Below are 23254 nucleotides of genomic sequence, written 5' to 3' on the forward strand. Positions count from 1 at the left end.
TGTATATATAGCTCATCTAATTTGGGGCAGGCCTGTATTCTCCTGAGCTACAGCATTATTGCCTATCTAGACAATGGTCTGGGGGCTGGAACTGCATTTTACCAAATGACTAAACCCAAGGGTTGCCATACATCTAGGGGGGCACTTCACTAAACCCAGCCCTGACTCCTCTCAATTTTAGTCAATTTATCCCTGCTCCCCACCTTCTAAAAAACCTAAGAGGGGTCATCACCAAAAAAGTAAAGAGGGTCACCAGACTCTCTAATACCCAATACAGTGGTACCTCGGGTTACAGACACTTCAGGTTACAGACTCTGCTAACCAGAAACAGTACCTCAGGTTAAGAACTTTGCTTCAGGATGAGAACAGAAATCGTGCTCCGGTGGCACGACGGCAGCGGGAAGCCCCATTAGCTAAAGTGGTACCTCAGGTTAAGAACAGTTTCAGGTTAAGAACGGACCTCCAGAATGAATTAAGTTCTTAACCCGAGGTACCACTGTAATAATTCAAGCATCAAACATGGGTGGATCTGAATAGACCAAGAATGGGGAAGCTAAGCCCTGTCCCCACATGTTAGACTACAGCTCCCATCATGCCTGAACACTGGCCATGCTGGCTGGGGCTGATGGGAGCTAAACAGCAAATTGAAGGCCACAGGTTCCCTGTTGCTGGGATAAGACAGCATGAATAAACAAGGCCATGCACAGCTGGAGACCACTGGGCCGCCCTCAGGCAGGCACAGAGACACAACTGGAGAGGTTCGGGTAAGGGGGGGGCTATGAGGGCCTTTGAATTAGGGGTAGGGGGTCTCAAACCATATCACACCCACATAGCCTTCTGGAACGGTAGCTCAGGAGCTGTCACAAAATGTTGGCTGCAGGTCAGGGACTTGGGTCACATTCTGGACTTGGGAAACAGTGTTTGCTTCACTTGAGAGCTAGGACAGGGCAGTCTGGGCTTTAAAATCCCTTCTTTTAAAAGCCTTCTGATGCTCCCCACCTGGGCCTTCTTTTGTAGCGTGTGAGGGCTGTGAGAAGCTGAGTGTGCTTTGAGGAGTGTGCAAGGCTTGAAACTGAAGGGAAAGTGTCAGGAAACTGCGGTTTAAATGAGCTCAGGAGTAAATTACTTGAGGCGACTTTTCCAGCCAGATTCGATCTCAAGGCCTGTACTTGCCTACCCCTTTATTAAAGTCTACAGTCAGAGGCAGCTCTTTGGGGTGGAACTGAGACAGTTCCTCTTCTAACTGCTTATTTCCTTGGCCGCTGGGAACCTGCCTAGGACAATAAGAGTTCTTCCATCACTACCTGGGTTGAACCAGAAGCACTTGCCAAAGGTGTTTTGGTTTTTTTTAAAGCCAATGTCATTCTCTTAGAAAGTACTACTTTAATCACCTTTGATGCTCCATAATAGGCTGCTCTGCCCTAATGGGCCAGGAGCATAACCTCATCTGGGATAACCTATCTATTAAACAGATGCTTCTATCCATCCATCACTGTCTGGCCCTATGTCCATGCTGTTTGGGCAAATTCACTGGCTTGGCATTGGTCGGCAGCCAGGGGGCAGTGTTGGCAAAGAAAGCTGGCAGCTCCGGCTGCAACGAATCTCTTTGTTTGGGCGATTCTTTTGTGTGTTGTGTTAGGGCTTCATCTCTCAAAAAAGGAAAGGTTAGGCGCTCTTTGTTTGTACACAGCCTGACCTCTGGAACTTGTAACCCCCTACCTTTTAGGGGCTCTTTGTGTTTAGCAGTAAGGGGAGGACACTTCGCATGTGCTCAGCGGTACTCTGTTCTTTACTGCTTCACACACTGCATGACTGAGCCTTGACACAAATTAAGTTCTGGGTGAATCTAAATTGCCCCACCTGAAATTATTCTCTTTCTCTGCCTTCCTCCATTACGAGCAAAACTTTGCACATGCTCAGAGGTATTCTCTTCTTTATTTCTCCACACATTACCGAGCTGAGCCCTTACACAACTTAATCTCAATCAAGACACCTGAAATTCAATCAGGTGTGAATCTCACTCAATCAAGACACCTGAAATTCTTCTCTGTCTTCCTCCAAAACACCTCCACTATCCTCAATGCTGCTAATTAAGAAGTTGATCATTTTAACAAGCAAGGAGCTGGAGTTCAACACTACTTGAAAGTCACTCCTTTGATCCTCGAACAGCTGCTGCACAAATCTCAGCTTCATTAAAGGGCCAGGAATTATTATGATTACCGTAATATTGTTTATTAAACAATATTAAAAGATCTCAGGGTGGTTCACAGAATAAAATACAAGATAAAACACAAGTAAATAATCAAGACAACAAAACAAAAGGTTGCAGCAAAAGAATTTGTTCACGTCCAGACATACTTTCATATGCATTATCTGGGGCTGAATCCCAACAAGAAAAAATAGCTAGGGCGGCCATATCTCAAGCTAAACTCTGATTCTTCTTGGGTTTATTAATCTGTTTAGGTCCAACTCCACCTCATTGCCAATTTTCACCTTGATTTTGCCTTCTGAACCAATTAATGTGAAATATTGGGGACTCTCCTTTGACCAAATGCTGTACACAAAGGTAGTGTAATGGGGTCACTCTTCAGCATGTAAGGTTCAGAATTAAGCCCTGGCTCAGAGCCAGGTTGAGAATTCTGCATGTGGCCAAAGGCACTCTCTTCTTAACTGTAGCCCCTCACCTGTGGTTGAGAAATACCCTTCAGGGTAGGGAGGTTGTTGGACTCTTGACTCGTATCAGCCCCAGCCAGCTTGGGCAATGCACAGGGATAATAGGAGTTGTAGTCCAGAGGCATCCGGAAGCTGGCAGGTTCCCAATCCCTGCTACGTGGAAGGAGACAAACGGAAAGGAGAGGGCAAGTATCCTTCCAGTTTAGCAGGTATACAAGAACATGACTACAATTGCAAAGATCCAGAGGGCTGGCAACCCCTGTTGCAGCAAAATCATAGGCTCAACAGCGGAAAGGTGCCTTAAAGGACACATAGTCCTGCCCCTTGTACAGGGAAATCTGCTGCTACAGCATCCCTGAGAAGTGACCCTCCAGCTTCTGCTTGAAAACTCCTATCCAAGAGTCTGCTAGCACATTAAAGTTGAACAGATTATATGGTGGTGTAAGCCATTTGCTGATCGGCTGAGTCCACTCCGGTAGGAAGGGCTGAGGGCCAAAGTACCATAAGGAGCACCTGCTCGCACACCAACCTGCCTAAGGTGCAACATCAACAAAAGGAGGGAGAAACTTCTTCTCTAAGCCATGGCTTCCCAGTGGCGACATTCCTTCCCCAGAGAGACCCACCTGGAGCCAACACCTGTACTCTTTCAGTACTGGGCAAAGACATTATTTGAATTCCCTCAGGGGAATTAAAAAAAAAGGGATTTTTTAAAAATGTGCATTTTTTTCTGTTTGCTATAGTTTTATGTAGGCATCATTTTGCTTTCCTGAATTGTCCTGGGCATAGCAGCCAAATATTTGAGGGAGTCGTCCCTCCCCCCATGTTGATAGGCATTGCCTGATCTTGTGATCAGGCTTACCTACCCCCCCCCCCCCAATATTTTATTCAAGTTGGAAGAGGAAGGGAAGGGAGAAAGAGAGGAAAGGAGGGAGGGAAAACTCACATTTGTGTGTGTCTGTGGAGTACAGAAGTTTAAGAGTCTCCCCTCAGTTTTTTCCCGCGTCCCTCACACTAGGCCTAGGACTGCGCCCGTTCGGACAAGGCCGGGCCTTTTTAGGCGCCAATTGTGTTTGTGCGTGTGCGCGCGCGCGCGTGTCTGCGATCTGGGCGGGATCCCTCCGGATCCCTCCTCTCCCCTCTCCCCAGCGCTGCTCGGCGCTAATTGTACGGCTGGGATTAGCAGGAGGGAGCTGACAGCCGGGAGAGAGGGAGGGAGGCAGGGAGACAGCGAGGGAGGCTCGGGCAGCTGCCTCGCCTCGCCCTGCGCCTGCAGCCCCGGCCGGGATGCCGCGCAGCAGCGCCCTGCCTGAGCCGCGCGGCGGTGGCGGCGGCGGAGCCGGAGGAAGAAGAAGAGGAGGAGGAGACGCCTAGGCGCCCCGCGCCCGCTCCGCCGCCACCTTCACACGCGCACCCTCCCCGCGGGGGCGGCGGGGGGCGCCCATGGTGCCGCCGCCATGCCGGTGATGAAAGGCTTGCTGGCGCCGCAGAACACCTTCCTGGACAACATCGCCAACAGGTTCGATGGGACACGTAAGTGGCCTCGGGGACGCCGCGGGGGGAAGAGTCTCGCGGACACGAATCCACGCCCGGTCCGTGGGACTGAACGGGGTATGTTGTGGGATCGGGGGGTCGAGTCAGCCTCTCCTCCACCCTCTCTCCTCACCAACAGCCCCCTCTCTCCTCTTCTCTTCTCCTCTCCTTCTCCTCCACCTAAAAGTTCTTCTCTCCCGAAGATGGAAGTGCCCTGACGCCCCAGGGACATAGCTGTCAACTTTTCCCTTTTCTTGCGAGGAATCCTATTCGGAATAAGGGAACTTCCCTTAAAAAAAGGAAGACGTTGACAGCTATGCCCAGGGGTGGGCGCTTGACTCTTGGGGCGGCTGAGAAAGGGGTCGCCTTTCTGCCTTGTTTCTCTTTCTGCCCCGCGGTCCTAAATCTGGGGTGGAGGGGGGGTGCAGAATCAGTATTATCTGCCCCTAACGAAACCCACCCACCCCTTCCCTGCCTGCCTCTCTCTCCCCACCCCCCTGCCCCAAGCCCGCTTTGTGTTGGGTCTCTCGAGTCCCCCCCCCCCCACTTTGCATCTCCAGAGTTAACAAAGACAGACGCTCTTTGTCTCTGCACAGACAGCACCCACTGGAGATCGAGAAGATCGGGATGGGTGGGTTGATCTCTCTCGTTTCCCGATCGCCCAGGGACTGAGACCCTCTATTATTTAAGGGGAATACACTGTTTGGGTCTCTGCTGCTGCTGCCCACCTCTCCCCATCTTCTGATGTTTAGCTGCGCCACCAACTCCGGTCTTGTTCAGCCCTCGCAGGCTTCCTTAGGAGAGTTATCAGACTTTCCTTTGTGCACGTGTGAAAGAAGACCGGGTGCGGCGGAGCAGCTTCACCAAGGGTGTCTGTAGGCTAGGCAGCCGGGAGGGAAGAGTCGCCTGCCCGCAAGTGCTCAGTCTCGGGCATGCCTTACTGGGCTCCGCAACATGCCGTAGGGATACCTAGAGGAGAGTTCCTCTGAGCATGTGCGAAAGGGTTTTCTCTCCCTTTCTCACCCTTAGGGAGACTCCTCACGCGTCTGGGGTTAGAAGTTTTCTTCGCCCCTCTTTTTTCTCCCTCCTTCATTGTCTCCCCTGAGATCGGCGTTTAGATTGGAAGCTCCTCGCGGCAGACACCTGCCTTGCTTGCTTTTGCGGGGGGACGGGGACGACGACAATATTTATATTGATGGTGAGACCACAATAGCGAGCAGGAAATCAGGGCTGTACATAAGGGAGCATGAGTTGCATGCATTGCTACTTTTCGGAAACTTTTTCGACACGGTGCCTCTCTATGCGTGTGGCTAGGAAAACCTTTCCCTTCCCGATCTCCTAGAGGCAAAGTGAAGCGAGGGCTGTGGAATTTGGGGTGCTTTTAAGGGCATCCGACAAGGGGGGGCAGGCAGTTCTCTTGCGCGAAGCCCACTGAGCTGCGCGATCCCTGTTCAGCCCGTCCCTGGGCACCTCCCGATTTCTACTTGAACACATTTATTCGTTTATTACATTTGAGCCCCATCATTCTTCCAAAGAGCTGAGGGTGATACAAATGGCCTTTCCATAGTATCTTCACAACAACCCTGTGAGTTAGGCTGAGCTGAACGTGTCCGTGTAACTGGCCCGGGGTCACCCCGTGAGCATCGTGTCTGCAGTGGTGCAGAAAGACTTCGGAGTGGAAGTCGCCCCCCCCCCCCCATACAGCGCAATGAGCGGAAGGACCACACTCTTTAGACTGGATTACCATTCAAAGTGAGGGGCATCGCTTCGCCTTTAAGTCTAGAGTTTTAAATTAACTACCTAACTGCATCACTGTTTGCTCCAGGACTCACCCAGACCCAGTCAGAAGCTCTTTGGAATGCCAGGAGAACTAAGCCTATGGAGCCATAAGAAGGAGCAACCCTGAGCATGTGCAAAGAGCCTTTACCAAACAACCACAGTGTGCCCACCCTCCTGTGTGCTAGGAAGGAACCCCAGCGTTTCTCCTTTTAAAAATGAAGCTAGGCTCGGTCAGAAGGAAGGCGTGCTTGCTGCAGCAAACAGTGACTCTCTGCCCACGTGCAGAGTTCTTTTTCACCTTCACCCGTGAGAGAGAAAAAACCCACATACAGCTAGTTAAAAGGGAGAAAAGGCTGGGGGCATCTGTCGAGGATTCTTTAGCTGTAATTCCCTGCATTACAGGGGCTGGACTAAATGATCCTTGGGTTCTCCTCCAGCTCTACGATTCTATGGCACTTTCCAGGTGAGACCGAAAAGGGAAGAGGGAGCGAGCCAGAGGATGGGAAAGTCCTCCTTCTCAATCCCAGAGAAATTCTTGCGGGTCGAAGGAGGCTGCGTGCGCTGGGCGCAATCTGAAATGCATTCTACCCTCGCTCGAAGTGCCCTATGTGACTGTCGGTTCCTGATTTATTGTATTACAGTATTGTAGGGTTAGAAGGGACACCCGCTCCCACCGGGGTTATGTAGTCCAACTTAGACATTCAGCCTAGTTTCCGGGGCTGGAGACGCAGTGGTGCGGTCAGGGCAGGACTGGGAAGGCAGACGTCCAGAGCCCCACTCAGCAGAATGAGGCGGGGGTGGCCCCCAAACGCAGCACGGCTTGGATTACCGTCTAAAGAGGGGCAGTTGGATAAGACCATTAAGCCCGGAATCTAAAATTACCTAACTGCACTACGGCTGGGGTGTCGGTGCCAATTAAACTCGGCTCGATCTCCCTCCCTCTCTTAGACACACATGCCACACTCGCTTTCACTCTCACTCTCACTACCTGCTTAGCCCTGCGGGAGGGAAAAGGATACATGGGTGGGGACGGAAGGTGTAGTAATCGTATGTGTGTGTATTTAAAAAAACAACAACCCACAAACAACAACTAAAATGCCATATTGTGGCTCGAGGATTTTCTCTTTAAGAGGATTCCGGTCGTGGGGGGTGGGGGTGGGGGAGGAGGAGGATTTAAATGCTTCCAGAAAGATCAATGAAAACTAATTTAGCATTTTCCTTTGGGGATGTCCGGGAGAAGCTTTCGTAATGAGCGCTCCCCGCCCCCCCCCCCCGCGCCAGCAGCGCTCCCCTTATTCCTAGGGGAGCCACAGCGAGCTGGCGCACAATACCTGAGAATAGAAGTTTCTGCAGAACGCTTGAGGAAGGGGGAAGGAGAAGAGGGGAACGCCCTTTCCCTGTACGCCCATCTCTACCCATGTTCCCGGTGATATAAAACGGGATTAAACCCAATATCGTTCTCCTGAGGCTGGGGACACGCGCTTCTCTGAGATTTAAGCGAGTCTCCAATATCAGCCAATTCCCCCCCTCCCCCCAGTTTTGTTTACCATCTAGTCCGATGAAGCGTTCTGGAGAACTGGAAAGCTTACATACCATTTTGTAACATTTTGGCTGGCCTATTTCTTTTTTCTTTTTTAAGCCCTGTTGTGGATTTAGGAATCTCGTTTGCGAGCCCCTTAGTTATCCGGGTTGTTGTTGTTGTTGTTTTAAGCGCGCCACGCGTCAAGGAATTCCGCGTTGCTCTCGGTAGGCAGGACGCTAGATCAGCACTTCGGACAGCTCCTGAACTCCTCCTTGGAAGCTTAGACCGCGGCTGCTTCTGACGCCCTTGTGGCGCAAGGAAAAAGAGCCAAATCAGTGAAGTCCAACTCTCCTTACTAGATAGGCGCTTACTAGAAGCAGCTGGTTATATTGGAGGCAGGGAATCCGCTTCAAAACTGTGAAGAGACAAGGCTCACCCTTTCTGTCTTGAAGCCCCTTATGCCCAAATCTCAGAATTGTGGGCTTTTTGTGGCGATTGCTCAGCTGTGAGAGAAATCACTCTGCAAGTTCTCAGAGGCACCTATCTATCTTACATCACACGTCCGCTTGGCTAACGTCACGCCAAGCACAAAAAGCAATTATCAAGAGCATCCCTGAGCATGTACAGGATGTAATCAAGTCACAGCAGTCAGTACCCCAGACATCTAAGCTTGGGCGGGGAGGAGTGCGGTAGGGTTATCCAATTTTGGAAGCAAGCATGTTGTGGGAGCCAGGACTTTTGTGTTCCTTCCTCTTCCAGGAGGGGTCTGATGTCTGAGAACCAGTGGTGGTGCAGTGGTGTTGGACTAGGACCTGAGAGACCAGGGTTTGATTCCTGGGTGACCTAGGGCCAGTCATTACTTCTCAGCCTAACCTACTTTACAGGGTTGTTGTGGGGGTTAAGTGAGGGGGAAACAATGGAAATCACTTTTGAGCTTGCTGAAGAAAAAGGTGGACTATAAATGCGATAACTACATAAAATAAAATAAATATTGACATAGCACAAGGGGAGCTGGGAAGCAGGACTCCCAGTTTCCGTCACCAGCTTGTGCAAGCTGTGCTGCTCAGTGGTTACAGTAGAAGATGCAGGAAGTCACTCTGGAGTTACACTCTTCAGATGTAATCGGGGAACCCTCTCACGGATCACGCTTGGCTGCAGCATGTTCCACGAGGCTTTTAACTGGGAGATTAACATCAAATCTACAGAGCCACAATTCCCCATCGCTTGCAAAGCTCATTCATCCTTTGGCTCAATTGCTTTGGATTTTCAATTCACATCATTCCTTACCTCCCACATGAATGGCTGAAGTTGGATTATCCCCATCGCAGCAACCTCATGTCCTCACGTCCATCACTGTGTGTTTTGGAGGCAGACTGGCTTGCCTGCATCTCTGAGCCCCATTCTGAACAGGGCTCTGTCTTTCTGAGGGAGTTCCGCCGATGGTAGCAAGCAGGCATGTGAGTTCTAGTGCAAAGGAGATGAAGGAAATGCTATACTGGAAGATACTTAGGTTGGTGTGGGTGTAAGCAAGCTTCTGAGTTCCACAGAACTGTTCGTCACTCTGAACAGGAATCCACAGGACTATGCACCAAAAGCTCTTTGAAGGAAGTGCGGTGTACAAGTGTAAAAAGTAAATTCAGCTGACGTTAAAGAACATTTCATTGTGGGTGGACCCCTAGCATCTAAAATGAAGAGAGAAAATGAGTGGATGTTATGCGTAAGAATGGAAGTGTGATGTGCTGGTATGTATGAGTGCTTGTATGCGGGTGTCTGTCTGTGTAATGGCCTTGCACTGGCGTGCGGCCCCCAAAAGAAAACCCACAAAGGAACACAGACCTTGGGCTGAAAAAGAGTTATCTTACTCTGTTCTAAGCCCACCCAACCTATTTCTCCAGCCTCCTTCTCCCTGTTTTTCTCAATCCTTAATCTGCAGCCTGCTGTTAACTGGACCCCAAGCACATGCAAACTCATATGCACACTCCTTCATCTCATTAGCACTTTTTTCAACAACCTCAATGGCAGGGGTAGGCAACCTAAGGCCCGTGGACCAGATGCGGCCCAATCGCCTTCTCAATCCGGGCCACGGACGGTCCGGGAATCAGCGTGTTTTTACATGAGTAGAATGTGTGCTTTTATTTAAAATACATCTCTGGGTTATTTGTGGGGCATAGGAATTTGTTCACCCCCCCCCCAATATAGTTCACATGGTCTGAGGGCTGGTGGACCGGCCCACTGCTGAAAAAGGTTGCTGACCCCTGCTCAACAGGGTCAAAACCCCACACTTTGGGGAAATCCTGAGCCGTGACTGCTTATAGGCCTCCTGCCAATAAAATATACAACACAAGCAAAAAAAGGGAAGAAAATGAATGACTAATGAGGCACCATTAATGGAACTTTCTAGCCTTAATTTAGCAGTGCCTAGTCTACATCTTTGCTTTCAAATTAACTGGCAAAGGAGTAGCACCGATTACATTATTGATAGTATTTTGCATGCATATCTTAGATTTTTGTGGTGTTTTGCAGACACTCTTTTTTTTTTTAGGTTTGCTGTTGTTTCTGTTTAATTTATTGTTTGTTGTTTTGAAAATCAAAGTAAAAAAAGATATGCACATTTAGTCGGACCTTTGCTGCTGGTCTCCCACAACCTTCCAGTATGGAATAGATTACTTTAGTGCAGAGTTGGGGAAACCGCTGCCTTCAGATATGGCCAAACTCAAACACCAGTCATACCTGACCATTGCCTATACTGGCTGGGGCTGATGGGAGTTGGAGGTCAACAAACTCCAAAGCACCATAGGTTTCCTGCCGCTGCTGTAGAGTGTGGAGGGGCTTGGTTTTATGAAGTTCTAATATCTCATGCATTTCCTCCCCTCACTACCCAGCAAGACTGCATTTGGCTCCTTTTGCTTTTGCCCTTCCCAGTCCCTTAGTAAAATCAGAGCTTCCTAGTAAAATCTGAGCTGAAAAGGCAGCCTGCATAAGTATTTGAATAGATCTGCGCTGATAAAACAACTTTTGGACTGCTCCCAAATCATACTTCCAGGCTGGTGGGAGGCTCTTCTCCTGAGCTTCTCTTCTGCTGATGCTCCATCTAAAAGTTCATTTGTGTCCTCTCAGGGTGGGCAGCTTACAGGATGTGGTTCCAGCCAGCCGGCCAGCCTGAGGGAGAGCTGCTCAGAACCGCGGAGAGTGCACATTTTAATACACAGCCCTTCTAAGCAGCCCCCTAATCCTGCATCCTAGAAGCCAAAAACTGGACTTAGCTACAGATGCAAACTATTTTTCACACACACATACACTCACACACACACACAAGCCCCTCCCAAGTTAATCCAAGCAGTGACCTGAGGTGACCGAGAGTTAAACAATTGGGTTGGGGTAGGGGGATGAGAAAGCTCTCAAGCCAGGCGGGGTGGCGGGTGGGGGAGGCCACAAACTGAAGTCCTGGTCAACTGGGCCTTTATCCCGTTGTCTCCAAAGGCAATTCTGGTTCATAATGAAAAAGAGATCAAGGCTCGACGATGCCTGTAAGTCATACTCACCCACCCCAGCCCTCGGCTGTAAAGCTTGGATGTTCAGTAAGGAGGACAAAGCACTCTGCATATGTGCAGAGGCACGTCAATCCTTGTTTCGATAGGCCACAGGTAGGCTGGTGTTGGGGGCTGAAAGCCCTGAACAACTTGGGTCCAGGTCACCTTGGGGACTGCCTGAGCCCTTATATCCCAACTTGATCAGGGTTTCCTCAAACTTGGGTCCCCAACTGTTGTTGGACTACAATTCCCATCATCCCTAGCTAGCAGGACCAGTGGTCAAGCATGATGGGAACTGTAGTCCAAAAACTTCTGGTCACCCAAGTTTAGGAAACCCTGTATTAGATCATCTGGAGGAGCACTGTTAGCTGTTCCCCATCATACAGAGGCCTGACTGGCTTCAGCTAGAAGTTGGGCATTTTGTTTTACTGGTCCCATGCTGTGGAATGGTGTTCCAGCACCTTCGCTTTTGACAGACCTATTCCGTTGTTAAAGTTTTTCAAGGCGAGCCAGTCACTTTCACGACTATTTTGCATTGTTATTCGGATATCTTATGTTTCACTACACTTGCACCTAATTTTATACAATGCTTTTTTCATATGTTATATGAGTTGGCAGTATATAAATATATTTTTAATATATTTTTAAAAAATCATGTCCCAAAGCTGAATACCAGTATAGAAAATGGGACGGAGAGCTGTGTCCTGCTCAAATAAAGCCCTGGTGTGATAGTAGCAAAACTGAATTTCTCCCATTAAAGCCATTACAGCATTAAGCATTTATGTGCCACTGGTTCTAGACATTCTCCAGCTCTGAGCTGCTTCAAGGCATTTTAATGTCTGAGGCAGAAAATTAAAGTCTCGCCCCCAACACACACACCACAAAATCTACAGGCCAGATCTTCTGCAGAAGCTTCATTGAAATAAACTGTGCAGGACTGCCTACCATGTCCTTGTTTGGCTCCTGTTCATTCCAGTGCCGCTTGTGCAAGAATACTTTCTGGTGGATTAATCAACCACAGGTCATATATACCTGTTTCCCACTCTGTTGCCCTGAATTGTGCCCCATATCCACCCCTTGAGGATGCCACCTCATCTCGATTCAGATCACCTGGAGAGATTTGCTTCAGAGGCAATTTTCGCAGCATGGCCAGGATTGATCTGGAGGGAAGGGGACATTGGGACCTTATGCATCAGGGTTGGATTTCATAGCTCTTCCACGGTTCTTGGCCCTCTCTGAGGACACAGACTTGGGCGCCATTTGAGGGGTAACACTTTGACCTTGCTGGATGGAAATCCGTAGCCCAAATGTCCAATTTGGCACCTTCTCCGCCGAGGGCCATCTGTCTGCCTTGGGGCCGTGCCAAGGAGCAAGGTGGCAACATCCTGATCAACACTCTGCAAAGCATCTAATCAAACAGGCAGGGAGAGCCGGTCGGAAGGCAGAATGTGCCGCCGCCTCAGTATCCTCCACCGGCAACCCCTTGCGCAAGGATCAGGAAAGCCATGCAGCGAAGGAAGCAAAAATAGATTGTGCCATGCAGGGGCTGATAAGCCTTCCTTTCTCAAGAGCACCCCAGGAAATACAGGCCTGTGGCAGACTCAGGAAAATGTTACAGTTCTGGCAGCAGTGCAAAAAAATCCAAGGGTGTGGGTGACATCCCTCCACCCAGTTTTTATCTTTTACTAGGGATGCTTTTTATGGTCTCTCTTGCCCATCCTCAGCTGACTCAGCCGTGGCCCCCTCCCAGAATTTGTCTCCCTCCACCTCACCCTCTTTATCCCCCAACTCCTGCTGTTCTCTCTTGGACAAGGCTGTGTGTGTGTGTGTGTGTGTGTGTGCATTCCGTGCATCTGCAATCATACCATACGGTTTGGTTTTGCTTCTTCAAAAAAGCAAGTTTCTAGCCCCTTTTGATGCATCAAAACAAGTGAGTAGTGCCTGGCGAGTTCTTAGAAACGGAGAGGGTTGCAGCTGAGCAAAACTCCCATTTTTTGTAGGGAAGGTGCCTCGGTTATTTGTATAATCTCCTGTTCCAGATGCAAACTATATGTTATTTAAAATAGATGCACATTTGCCTGACTAAGCGCGGCAGCTTCCCCTTTGGCAAATTTTGCCTCACAGCCTTAACATTTAACCCTCATGTTCAGGGAGGGAGGGGGGAAAGGGAAAGGATCTCTCCCAGAACTCCCCCCACCCCACATGTAATAACACGAGTTCACTCATTATCCCGATTTCTCTTCAAGGCTTTTGACAGGGATCAAGTCAGCTTAGGGCAGATCTCTTCCCACCATCAGCACCTCAGGGGACAGGTGTGTCTTTGGTCCTAGCAGTTGCTGAGTCTCTGGGAAGCAAAGTGCATCGTCAGCCTTCAGATCCAGAGTGATTTGTGTTAGGAGGAGGGGCGGGAAGGGAGCACGCACAATGTCTGGTTTTGGAGATGGAACAGGGAATCGTCAGGAAGGAGAACTTAAGGGTAGCTCTACCATGAGGTCCCCACCCTCACCAACAAATTGCATATTTCCCCAGGAGGGAATCTGCCAGGGGTGCAAGAGAACTTCCCATGCGATTGTGTTCCATGGGTCAAATTTGCTACCCCTGAACAGTGTTGGAAGTCTTATTCTCTGCTCCACCTTTTGCCTGTTTGTAGCATCACATCTGCTAGAAATCAAAGTGACTTTGCAATATCTCTGCTGAAATTTGCAACAGCGATGAAGATTGTTTCTAACAGGGTGAATGGCCATTGCAGTAAAACCATAGCCCATCCTCTGTTGCAGCCTCCATTTCAATTTTTTCGCTTGTAAGCTCTTTGCAGCACGGTGCTGTCCTCTTATATTTTGCAGTGTCCACCCTGCATACTGAGGACACTACGTCTAGAAATGGCAGCTTGGAGGCCTTTAGCAAAGATGTGCATTTTGCCACATTGTTGGTGCCCAGATGGGATTCCCAGGCAGTGGGTGGCGTATGCGTGGCAATTGCAGTATTTCATTCAGAGCGGGGCAAATGCCGTTTTAATTTCCCACAATGCCTCTGGCGCAACACCCTCCCAAGGCCTTGTGGGAAATTACAACAGCAGCCAGTGGGCAGTGCTGAGAGTGCCTTTTAAAAAGAGGATCTAGGGTGGGTTTCAGCAGTGGGCCCCGCAGGGTGCTGGGGGTCCTGGCGGCTGCCCAAGGGTCCTGCATGCTGGTGCCAGGCCTGGAGCACAACATCACGAAAAAGCAGAGATACCGAAGGCCCAAGGTAAACAAAGGAGATTTAGCCAGCCTTCAGAAGGCCCTCAGAGACAGAAGTGAGCGCACACACAAGCAAACCTCCCTAGACAAGGAGTTCCTTCCACTTGGTCGGTGGCATAACAACAACAGCCCTGATTCTTACCTTGCAACAGGGAAACACAAAGCAGGAGAGGTTTTTTTTGCCTTCTGCCTCTGATCTTCCTATGGAAAGAGGCCCACAGTGAAATTGCAGGGTTGGGCATCATGTCTAGCAAATTGGCACCTTGTTTAGTGTTGCAATGGGCTTTGACGGGTGTTCACAGGTTAGCTAGTACCCGTGTACAAGTTGTCTCTACCTTCATGAGGAAGAAGGCTTGTTTGCAAGTTGTGCTGAACACAGGCACAAACTGCCTGCGCACTTGTGCAGGTGTTTGTGGGAAAGTGGGACGCCTGATTTGTATAGCTCTGCTATTGGGTACCCAGGCGGTGCATGCATTGAACATCGAACACTGTATGTGACTAACTGTATGAGCATATAGCTCAGCTATTTGTGTACCCATATACAGTGGCACCTCGGGTTATGAACTTAATTTGTTCCGGAGGTCCGTTCTTAACCTGAAACCGTTCTTAACCCAAGGTGCGCTTTCGCTAATGGGGCTGCTGCTGCTGCTGCTGCTGCGCCACCAGTGCATGATTTCTGTTCTCAGCCTGGGGCAAAGTTTGCAATCCAAGGTCCTACTTCTGGGATAGTGGAGTTTGTAACCCGAAGTGTTTGTAACCCGAGGTACCACTGTACTCAGTATGTACGCCAAATGTAATGTGTGAACACACCTAAAGTCCGAAGGCAGTGCTTGTTTTATTTTTAGAAAGAGAAGTCATGTATGGGAGCCCTGACATGTGCCCTGGAGAGATGTTCAGCTCTTTAATGCTAACGTTGTGGGAAGCGGGTTGCGCTTTTCTCAATTATGTAATATTACTTCATATTGACTTGAGGACAGGCAATCATTCTTAAAAAGGTTGACAGCGGTTTGAGAGAGGCTTTACTCTGTATGTGTGTACCAGGAATGGGGAAAATGTGGCCCTCCATTGTCAGGCTGTAATTCCCACCAGCCCTAACTAACATGGCCAACAGCCAGAGATGATAGGAGTTGTAGTCCAAAACAACACCTGGAGGACCACAAGTTCTCCATACCGTGTGTGTGTGTGCGCGCGCACACACACACACTCTTCTTTGATGGAACTGTCTCCTCTGGTCAGTCAGACAGGTTTTTCAGGCTTTGAAAAAGTACCAAAACCTGACAAACCTAAAGCAGGGTTTCCCAAACTTGGGTCTCCAGCTGTTTTTGGACTACAGTTCCCATCATCCCTGACCACTGGTCCTGCTAGCTAGGGATGATGGGAGTTGTAGTCCAAGAACAGCTGGAAACCCAAGTTTGGGAAGCCCACCTAAAAGCAAAAGTGGGAGAAGCACAGATTCCATAAACAGCAATCTCAAAGTTACCTTCGACCACCAGGGAATAAAAAGCCTATTGTCTGCCTCCAGCTTCTGCTACTTCAAAGAAGAAGCTTGGCCAATGATGGGGTGCTCAAGGGGCTTACTAAAAGAAAGAGAGCTTGGCTGCAGAATCAACCACATCTGCATGAAGTCTTTGTCCTGGTTATACCACTGAAGGAGGCATTCCCTAAATCGGGCTTGCCCGTTCAGGCCAGCCTTCACCCAGCTGGTGTTTTCCAGTTGGACTAAATCTCCCATTGACTCCAGCCAACATGACTGCCTGGTTGATGGGAGCTGTAGCCCACCAGCTGGAGGGCACCAGCTTGGCGAAGTCTGGAGGAGAGGGCTGTCAAGGGTTACTAGCCATGATGGCTATGTTCTGCTTCCACAGCAAAAAGGCAGCAATACTTCTGAAAACCAGTTGCTGGGAACCAACGGAGAGGTTAGTGCTCTTGTGTTCGAATCCTGCTTGCAGGCTTCCCACGGGCATCTGGTTGACCGCTGTGGGAAAAGGATGCTGGGATAGATGAGCCATTGGCCTGACCCAGCAGGCTCTTCTTAAGTCCTCAACTCCGATTTAGGCTGTGAAATCAGCACCCGAATTCCTTCTCCCCTGCCCACCTGCCAATGCTGGTGTAACAACTCAGGGTCTCCCTTCTCCACCCACTTGCAGATAGCAACTTCCTGCTGGCCAACGCTCAGGTGCACCGCGGCTTCCCCATCGTCTACTGCTCTGACGGATTCTGCGACCTTACTGGCTTCGCCCGGACAGAAGTCATGCAGAAGAACTGCAGCTGCCGCTTCCTCTATGGCAGCGAGACCTGCGAAGCCGTCCTGCAGCGCATCGAGAAAGTGCTGGAGGGGAAGCAGGAGTACCAGGCCGAAGTCTGCTTTTACAAGAAGAGTGGTGAGTTTGGGGGAGCCCCCTGGGGGGACTCCCTTCCCCTCCCGGCATCGCAGGCTTTTTGTATGCTGCTGGGCCTAATTCAAGGTGCTAACGTTAACATATTAGCAGCTTGGGAGCTAGTCATTTGCTGGAGCACCTCTAGCCATGTGAGCCAGCTTGGATCTGGAGATTGGCCAGCAACTGGGGTGTGGGAAGCTTGCTTGCAGTCCTGTGGATGAATGGAAATGACTCCACAGGGACATGGAGCAGGATGTAGGGACCTCCCTGCTTTTCACCCTCCTGGAGTGTTTTTGCCTGGCTGCAATGCGTGCCCTTGGGCTCTGACCGTACTTCTTCCTTGCCTGGTTAGAGGATAGAGAGGGTTGTGTGAGTGTGAAGAAACTAGAAGCCTGCTTAGTGAGCAGGAAGTTTAGTGAGCAGTAGTTTAGTGAGCAGGAAGAGTCTGTGGCAGTGAGCAGTCCAGAATCAGAGGCAGAATCAGAGGCTGAAGAGGAGCAGGGTCAAGAGGCAGCGATGAGTCAGGCTGGTGAAGAAACCAGGGGGGTCTCCTCCTCCTGCTGCAACCGGCTCCTCTCCCTCTTGGTCTCCCAAGACCAGAAGTGGTATGAAGAGATAGAGGCAGAGACAGGCTTGTTGGCCTAGTCTCAGATTGCTTGGAAAGGACCCAAGGAAGGAGGACTCTTAGGGAACTGTGGGTATGGGGGGGGGGACACTTCAGTCCCCATAACTGCTTTATTGGGGCAGGGTCTACTTGGAAGAGTTGCAGTGCTCACTAGGCCTGGCCTCCTGACCTGTTTGTTTCTTTGAATACAGTGGTATCTTGGTTCTCAAATGCCTTGGTACTCAAACGCCTTGGTTCTCAAATGCTGAAAACCCGAAAGTAAGTGTTCCGGTTTCTGAATGTCTTTTGAAAGCTGAATGTTCACTGGGGCTGCCGGCTATTGTTTCTGGGGCACCTGCACCAATCAGAAGCTGTGCCTTGGTTTTCAAACATTTCGGAAGTCAAACGAACTTCCAGAACGGATTAAGTTTGGTGCTTTTGTTTTAGCTTTTTATTTTGCGTTTTTGTTTTTGAGGCTTTTTCAGTTAATTTGTTTTTGTGACTGTGTGAAACCCAGTTTAGCTACTGATTGTGTGACTGTGGAAATGGATCAAAGCCCCCCATCCAAACAATAACTATCATCAGTGCAAATAAGAAAAACAATTAATTTTAATTTTTGTCATCTACAATACTGTTTTATAGTACAGTACATTGATTATTAGGAGGGATGTGGGTGGTGCTGTGGTCTAAACCACAGAGCCTAGGGCTTGCAGATCAGAAGGTCGGCGGTTCGAATCCCAGTGACGGGGTGAGCTCCTGTTGCTCGGTCCCTGCTCCTGCCAACCTAGCAGTTCGAAAGCAAGTCACAGTGCAAGTAGATAAATAGGTACCGATCCGGCGGGAAGGTAAACGGCATTTCCATGTGCAGCTCTGGTTCGCCAGAAGCGACTTAGTCATGCTGGCCGCATGAACCGGAAGCTGTACGCCGGCTCCCTCGGCCAGTAAAGCGAGATGAGCGTGGCAAACCCAGAGTAGTCAGCAACTGGACCTAATGGTCAGGGGTCCCTTTACCTTTACATTGATGGTTGCTTTCATTTTATGTATCAATGGTCTCATTAGATAGTAGAATTCATATTAAATTGCTGTTTTAGGGGTTGTTTTTAAAAGTCTGGAACGGATTAATCCATTTTGCATTACTTTCTATGGGAAAGTGTGCCTTGGTTTTGGAACGCTCTGGCTTTGGAACAGACTTCCGGAATGGATTAAGTTTGAGAACCAAGGTATCACTGTAAAGAGCTAAGTGCACTGACGCTGTGTGAGGCATTGTCAACCTGTTCCTGACAACTGCTCCTGACACCTGCTCACTGGCCCATGGAATGTTGTCCAAAAGGAAATGTGGCCCCTGGTGTGAAAAATGCCCCTGCCCTGGAGGCATGGGCTACATGGACACTGTCGGGATTTTCCTTTGTGGTTAGGACACTTCACATCCTGAACCATTGGTGACTCTGCTGAGGTTGCATCAGTGCCGGCCCCTTTTCTTATAGTGCTTGGTTGACGGTAATGGTTTGTTTTTTATTGCTGTGGCCATAATGTCTTGGGCCAGCCCTGGTCAGGCTTAAAAGAGTGTGAAATCTAAAAAAGCCAGAGTTGGGCTAAGCACAATTTAAGCTCAGGGTCTGAGGGTTGCTGGGCATCACTGGTGGGGAAGAGTGCTGCTTCGTTCAGATCCTGCTCCCCGGCTTCCCATAGGCAGCTGATTGGTCCCTGTGAGAACAGGCTGCTGGACTAGCTGGGTTTTTCTTAGGCTGTTAATTTATTCTTAGAATAGGCTGGTTTGTGTCATTTATACACATTGTAGAATTTGGGTTTCTTTGGTACAGATTGATGAAGTGCTGTTGGCGCATAGCGGACAATGCTGGGGTCCTGGGCTCTCTGGGGAGCCCAAGGGAAATAATGTGTCCAGAGAGACACTCGCGTCCTCAGTGAGGGGTGGGCATCTCATAGCTCCAGGGTTCCATTGGCATTTCCCCCCTAGACATGGTTTAAGATGCTGGGCTGTTGTTGTTTTTCAGCAACAAACCCCTTAACACAGCTGCTGCCCATCCTGTTTCAGTGACTGAAGTGAAATGGGAAGGTTCTGCCCTGCTGCCAAAGCCTTGTTTACCGGGGTTGTATGGCTGCTGCGGCAGCGGCTTCTGGTTTCCAGCGAGATCTCGTGGAACTCTCGTGAGATCTTGCTGGAAGCCACTGCCACGTCTTCAATGTCAGTGCCAGCAGGGGGTTGAAGGGGCATGCATGGCAGCTCCAGAGAAGTGGCTTCTGGGTAGATGTGGCAAGAGCCTCATAAGATCTCATGAGAGCTTTGTGAGATCTTTCCAGGACCCAGGACCCGCCACCATAGCTTCTTCTCTGGTGGCGCTGGCAGCAGGCGATCTGTTGGGGGTCAGATCTCCCACCGTCGTGGATCTTGCCACCGAAGCAGACTGCTTCATATTGCCTGGTTAAAACAGCTTGAGCTTGGCAAACTTCTGAAACTACCTCCACATTTAGCTCTTCCTAATCTTTCAGGTGCGAAGAGTGTGGTGCTTGTTCTAGATGCTACATTTGGAGTGCGTGGGGATATGGAGAGATGGAGAGTTGTTTTTTTATGGCAGCCCTTTTCTCTCTCTAAACCTGGGTTCTGTGAGGTTGTCAGCTGCCCGCCACCAGATAATAAATAACAGCTTTCTCAGCTGCTGAAGGCTAGAGACTAGGCCATCACGTAACCTATCGCTTGCAGTGTTATGGCTAGATGTCAAATACCAATGGACAAATGGCAGTGTACAAGAACCATACCTCCATTCTAGAAAAGATGTGAGTCGCACTCACAGGGAAATATTAATATTATTATTACGTTTTACCTATATTTACTTAAGCAAATAAGGCTTAGCTGCCGCTGCATTTTAAAAAACAACAACGATCCTCCTAAAATAGCCCAAACAGAAGAAAAGAGAGGTCATTCTCAAGCAGCTGCCAAAGGATGTATTTATAAAAATTAATCATCCAGCACATTTCAACAAATGTCCTCATCAGAAGAATATCAAAAAGTAAAACTAGTGTAAGAACCATATCACCAGGGTAGAAAAGATCTGAATAGCCCTGATGAAATGGGTATTATTAGTAGTTTCTAGTTTTATCCCTCTTGCGCTCTCATGGTTTCTTGTACAAATGCTATTCTAATCTGCTAGAATGGTGTTGCTGTTTTTACGCTGATCATACAGCTTTTTGGCTATTGATATTTACTGTCACTTCTTGGAAGCATTTGTTCAGATGTGTTGTGGCGTTCACTGATTCTCTTTCACCATCAGTTTGAGACTTGAGTGTTAACTTTTTAAAGCTGCTACTGCACCATATAGTCCATGGGTAGGCAAACTAAGGCCTGGGGGCTGAATCCGGCCCAATCGTCTTCTAAATCCGGACTTTGGACAGTCCAGCAATCAGCATGTTTTTACATGAGTAGAATGTGTCCTTTTATTTAAAATGCATCTCTGGGTTATATGTGGGGCATAGGAATGCTTTCATTATTTTTTTCAAAATATAGTCCAGCCCCCCACAAGGTCTGAGGGACAGTGGACTGGCCGCCTGCTGAAAAAGTTTGTTGACCCCTGATAGTCCCTCTCAAGCCCAGGCACCAGATGTGCGATTGCTACACCTTCCTCCTCAACCTCGTTTGGGTCAGATCATAGCAGCTGTGATCAAGCCAATACGAGGGCATTTCTATAGGGTTGGTGTCCTTTTTTGTTTTAGAAAGCACCTTTGAGCATGTGCAAAGTATCTTCCTGTGCCCACTGCCAAGAAGGATACAATTTATTCCCCCTCCCCCCAAAAAAACTTGGACAGAGTGCCTTTGAGCATGTGCAGGCTGCTTTTTCCTTGTAAGAAGAAGCATCCAAAGCGTAGAACCATTCTAAGCTGATCACGGGCAGTTTAAGCATGAAGGCACGTTTGAAGGAAACCACCAGGAAGAAATTAATAGAATCATAGAATTGAAGAGTTGGAAGGGTCCCTGCAATGTGGGAATCTGCAGCTGTCCCATACAGGGATCGAACCTGCAACCTTGGCGTTATCAGCACCACACTCTAACCAACTGAGCTATCCAGGCAAAATTCCGTGGGGTTGGTTCTGGTTGAAGCTGCTGAAGCTTCAGATACTCCTGAGGATGCAAGGGAGGTGTTTGCGGGGATTGCAGATGAGCGTGGCAGGGGCTGTTGTCGTTCCTCCTTGGTGCAGATGGTGATGCTGCTCTGTCCCTTTTCTCCCTGGTGCAGGAACAGCCTTCTGGTGCCTGCTGGACATCGTACCTATCAAGAACGAGAAAGGCGAGGTGGTCCTTTTTCTCTTCTCCTTCAAGGACATCACCGAGAGCCATGGAAAGAGCCAGTCGAGTGAAAAGAAGGAGGGTGAGGCCTTGGTGGGGGAGGCAGGCTGGGCTCCAGAAACAGGGTCACGAGACCCAGGATACAACAGATGGGTGGGGCGGCAGTGCTCCTTGGCAGAAGAACACACCAAGCGAGGGGTACGCCTCAAGAGAGCAGCAGTTGGCTCCCAGCTGGTTTGGGCATCTCCTTCCCCACTCTGCAAGGCTTGTCTGGGATGTGTGCATGCAAATATCCCTCTCAAAGGGAAAGGCATTGTCTATGCCTGCACCAAGGGACGCAGGTGGTGCTGTGGGTTAAACCACTGAGCCTAGGACTTGCCAATCAGAAGGTCGGTGGTTTGAATCCCCGCGACGGGGTGAGTTCCCGTTGCTCAGTCCCTGCTCCTGCCAACCTAGCAGCTCAAAAGCACGTCAAAGTGCAAGTAGATAAATAGGTACCGCTCCAGCGGGAAGGTAAACGGTGTTTCCGTGCGCTGCTCTGGTTCGCCAGAAGCGGCTTAGTCATGCTGGCCACATAACCCAGAACCTGTACGCCGGCTCCCTCGGCCAATAAAGCGAGATGGGCGCCGCAGCCCCAGAGTCTGCCACGATTGAACCTAATGGTCAGGGGTCCCTTTACCTTTATGCCTGCACAGGAGATGCTCACCCCCTTTCAGCAAGAACCTGCGGCCTTCCCAGTATTGTTGGAACTCCAGCTGCCAGCAGTCTAGTTGCATGGTCCTTGGTGATGGGTGATGGGAGCTGTGGTCCCCGTCCTCGTTCCAGGTTCTGCCTCTGCTTTGAGAGGCAACTGTCGCTGGGAATCGCAAGTGGGGAAAGAGTTGCTGTTGCAGTCAGGGTCCCCCAGGCATCTGATGGTTGGCCGTTGCTCAAACTGCTGCCGGAAAGAATTCCCATGAATAGAAAGTAGGAAGACCCTTTTGGAAGGCTGCTTGAGGTTCCTGTGAGGTTTTCTTTCATCACTGTTGGACTGAGAGCAAGCTGTGGAAGCGTTTGTTTGGATTAGCTGAGGAAGACTCCATGGGGTTAGAAGAGCAGCTGTTCTTAGATTAAGGTCATCACTATCCTTACATCCAGAGATGTTCCATCACTACAGAACAGGGCGGGTAATTCTTTGACCAAAATAGCTTCGGGAAAGATTTTTTTTAAAAAAATAATTATCATTCTATTCTGACCATTTCTTTACCGCTTAATATGAAAACGTATTTCCAAGCAATGTGCAGAAACAACAACAAATTTAGAAAAAGGGCACGATAAAACCATCCATATTGATATCAGTTCTTTCTTCTTGTAAACGCAGCTCCCTGCACAACAACTTTCGACCTCCACTCATTCATCCTGGCTCTCAGCCAGGGCCCAAACAAACTCACAGATCACATGCACCCCCCCCCAAAAAAAATCAAAATATCTCACAGTGAAGAGGGCATTCCTGGAACGTTCTCTATCACTCTAGGCTTGCTTTTAAGGTTGATGGAGATTCTTCAGGTTGCCCATAGCTGCATCCTATATAGGTGCATCCACACACCTGGTTCCAGGCTACAGAAGGTTTAGTTTGGTGAGTTTCCTGGGGGGGGGGGGGAAGCAAAGGATGACGAACAGGACACCCCTCCATTCACAGGCCTTTGTCTGGCCTCTCCACACCTCT

The 23254-nt window shown here is 49.4% G+C and overlaps 1 protein-coding gene and 1 non-coding gene across 2 annotated transcripts in view; one reads left to right on the top strand and one right to left on the bottom strand.

Annotated features, from left to right (window-relative positions):
- The first annotated feature begins 3817 nt into the window (after positions 1-3817).
- The window catches only part of KCNH4 (potassium voltage-gated channel subfamily H member 4), a 54540-nt gene continuing 35103 nt past the window's right edge, over positions 3818-23254 (top strand). Inside the window, exons 1-3 of the mRNA XM_028702496.2 lie at positions 3818-4203; positions 16418-16651; positions 21500-21631. Of these exons, the coding sequence (XP_028558329.2) occupies positions 4128-4203; positions 16418-16651; positions 21500-21631 (442 nt within the window). The 5' untranslated portion in view covers positions 3818-4127. The remainder of the gene's footprint in view (positions 4204-16417; positions 16652-21499; positions 21632-23254) is intronic.
- Positions 21260-21333, bottom strand: TRNAI-GAU (transfer RNA isoleucine (anticodon GAU)). The gene has a single exon. It is a non-coding gene; the product is annotated as a tRNA-Ile (tRNA).

This window comes from Podarcis muralis, chromosome 13 (assembly GCF_964188315.1).
Source record: "Podarcis muralis chromosome 13, rPodMur119.hap1.1, whole genome shotgun sequence".
NCBI lineage: Eukaryota > Metazoa > Chordata > Lepidosauria > Squamata > Lacertidae > Podarcis > Podarcis muralis.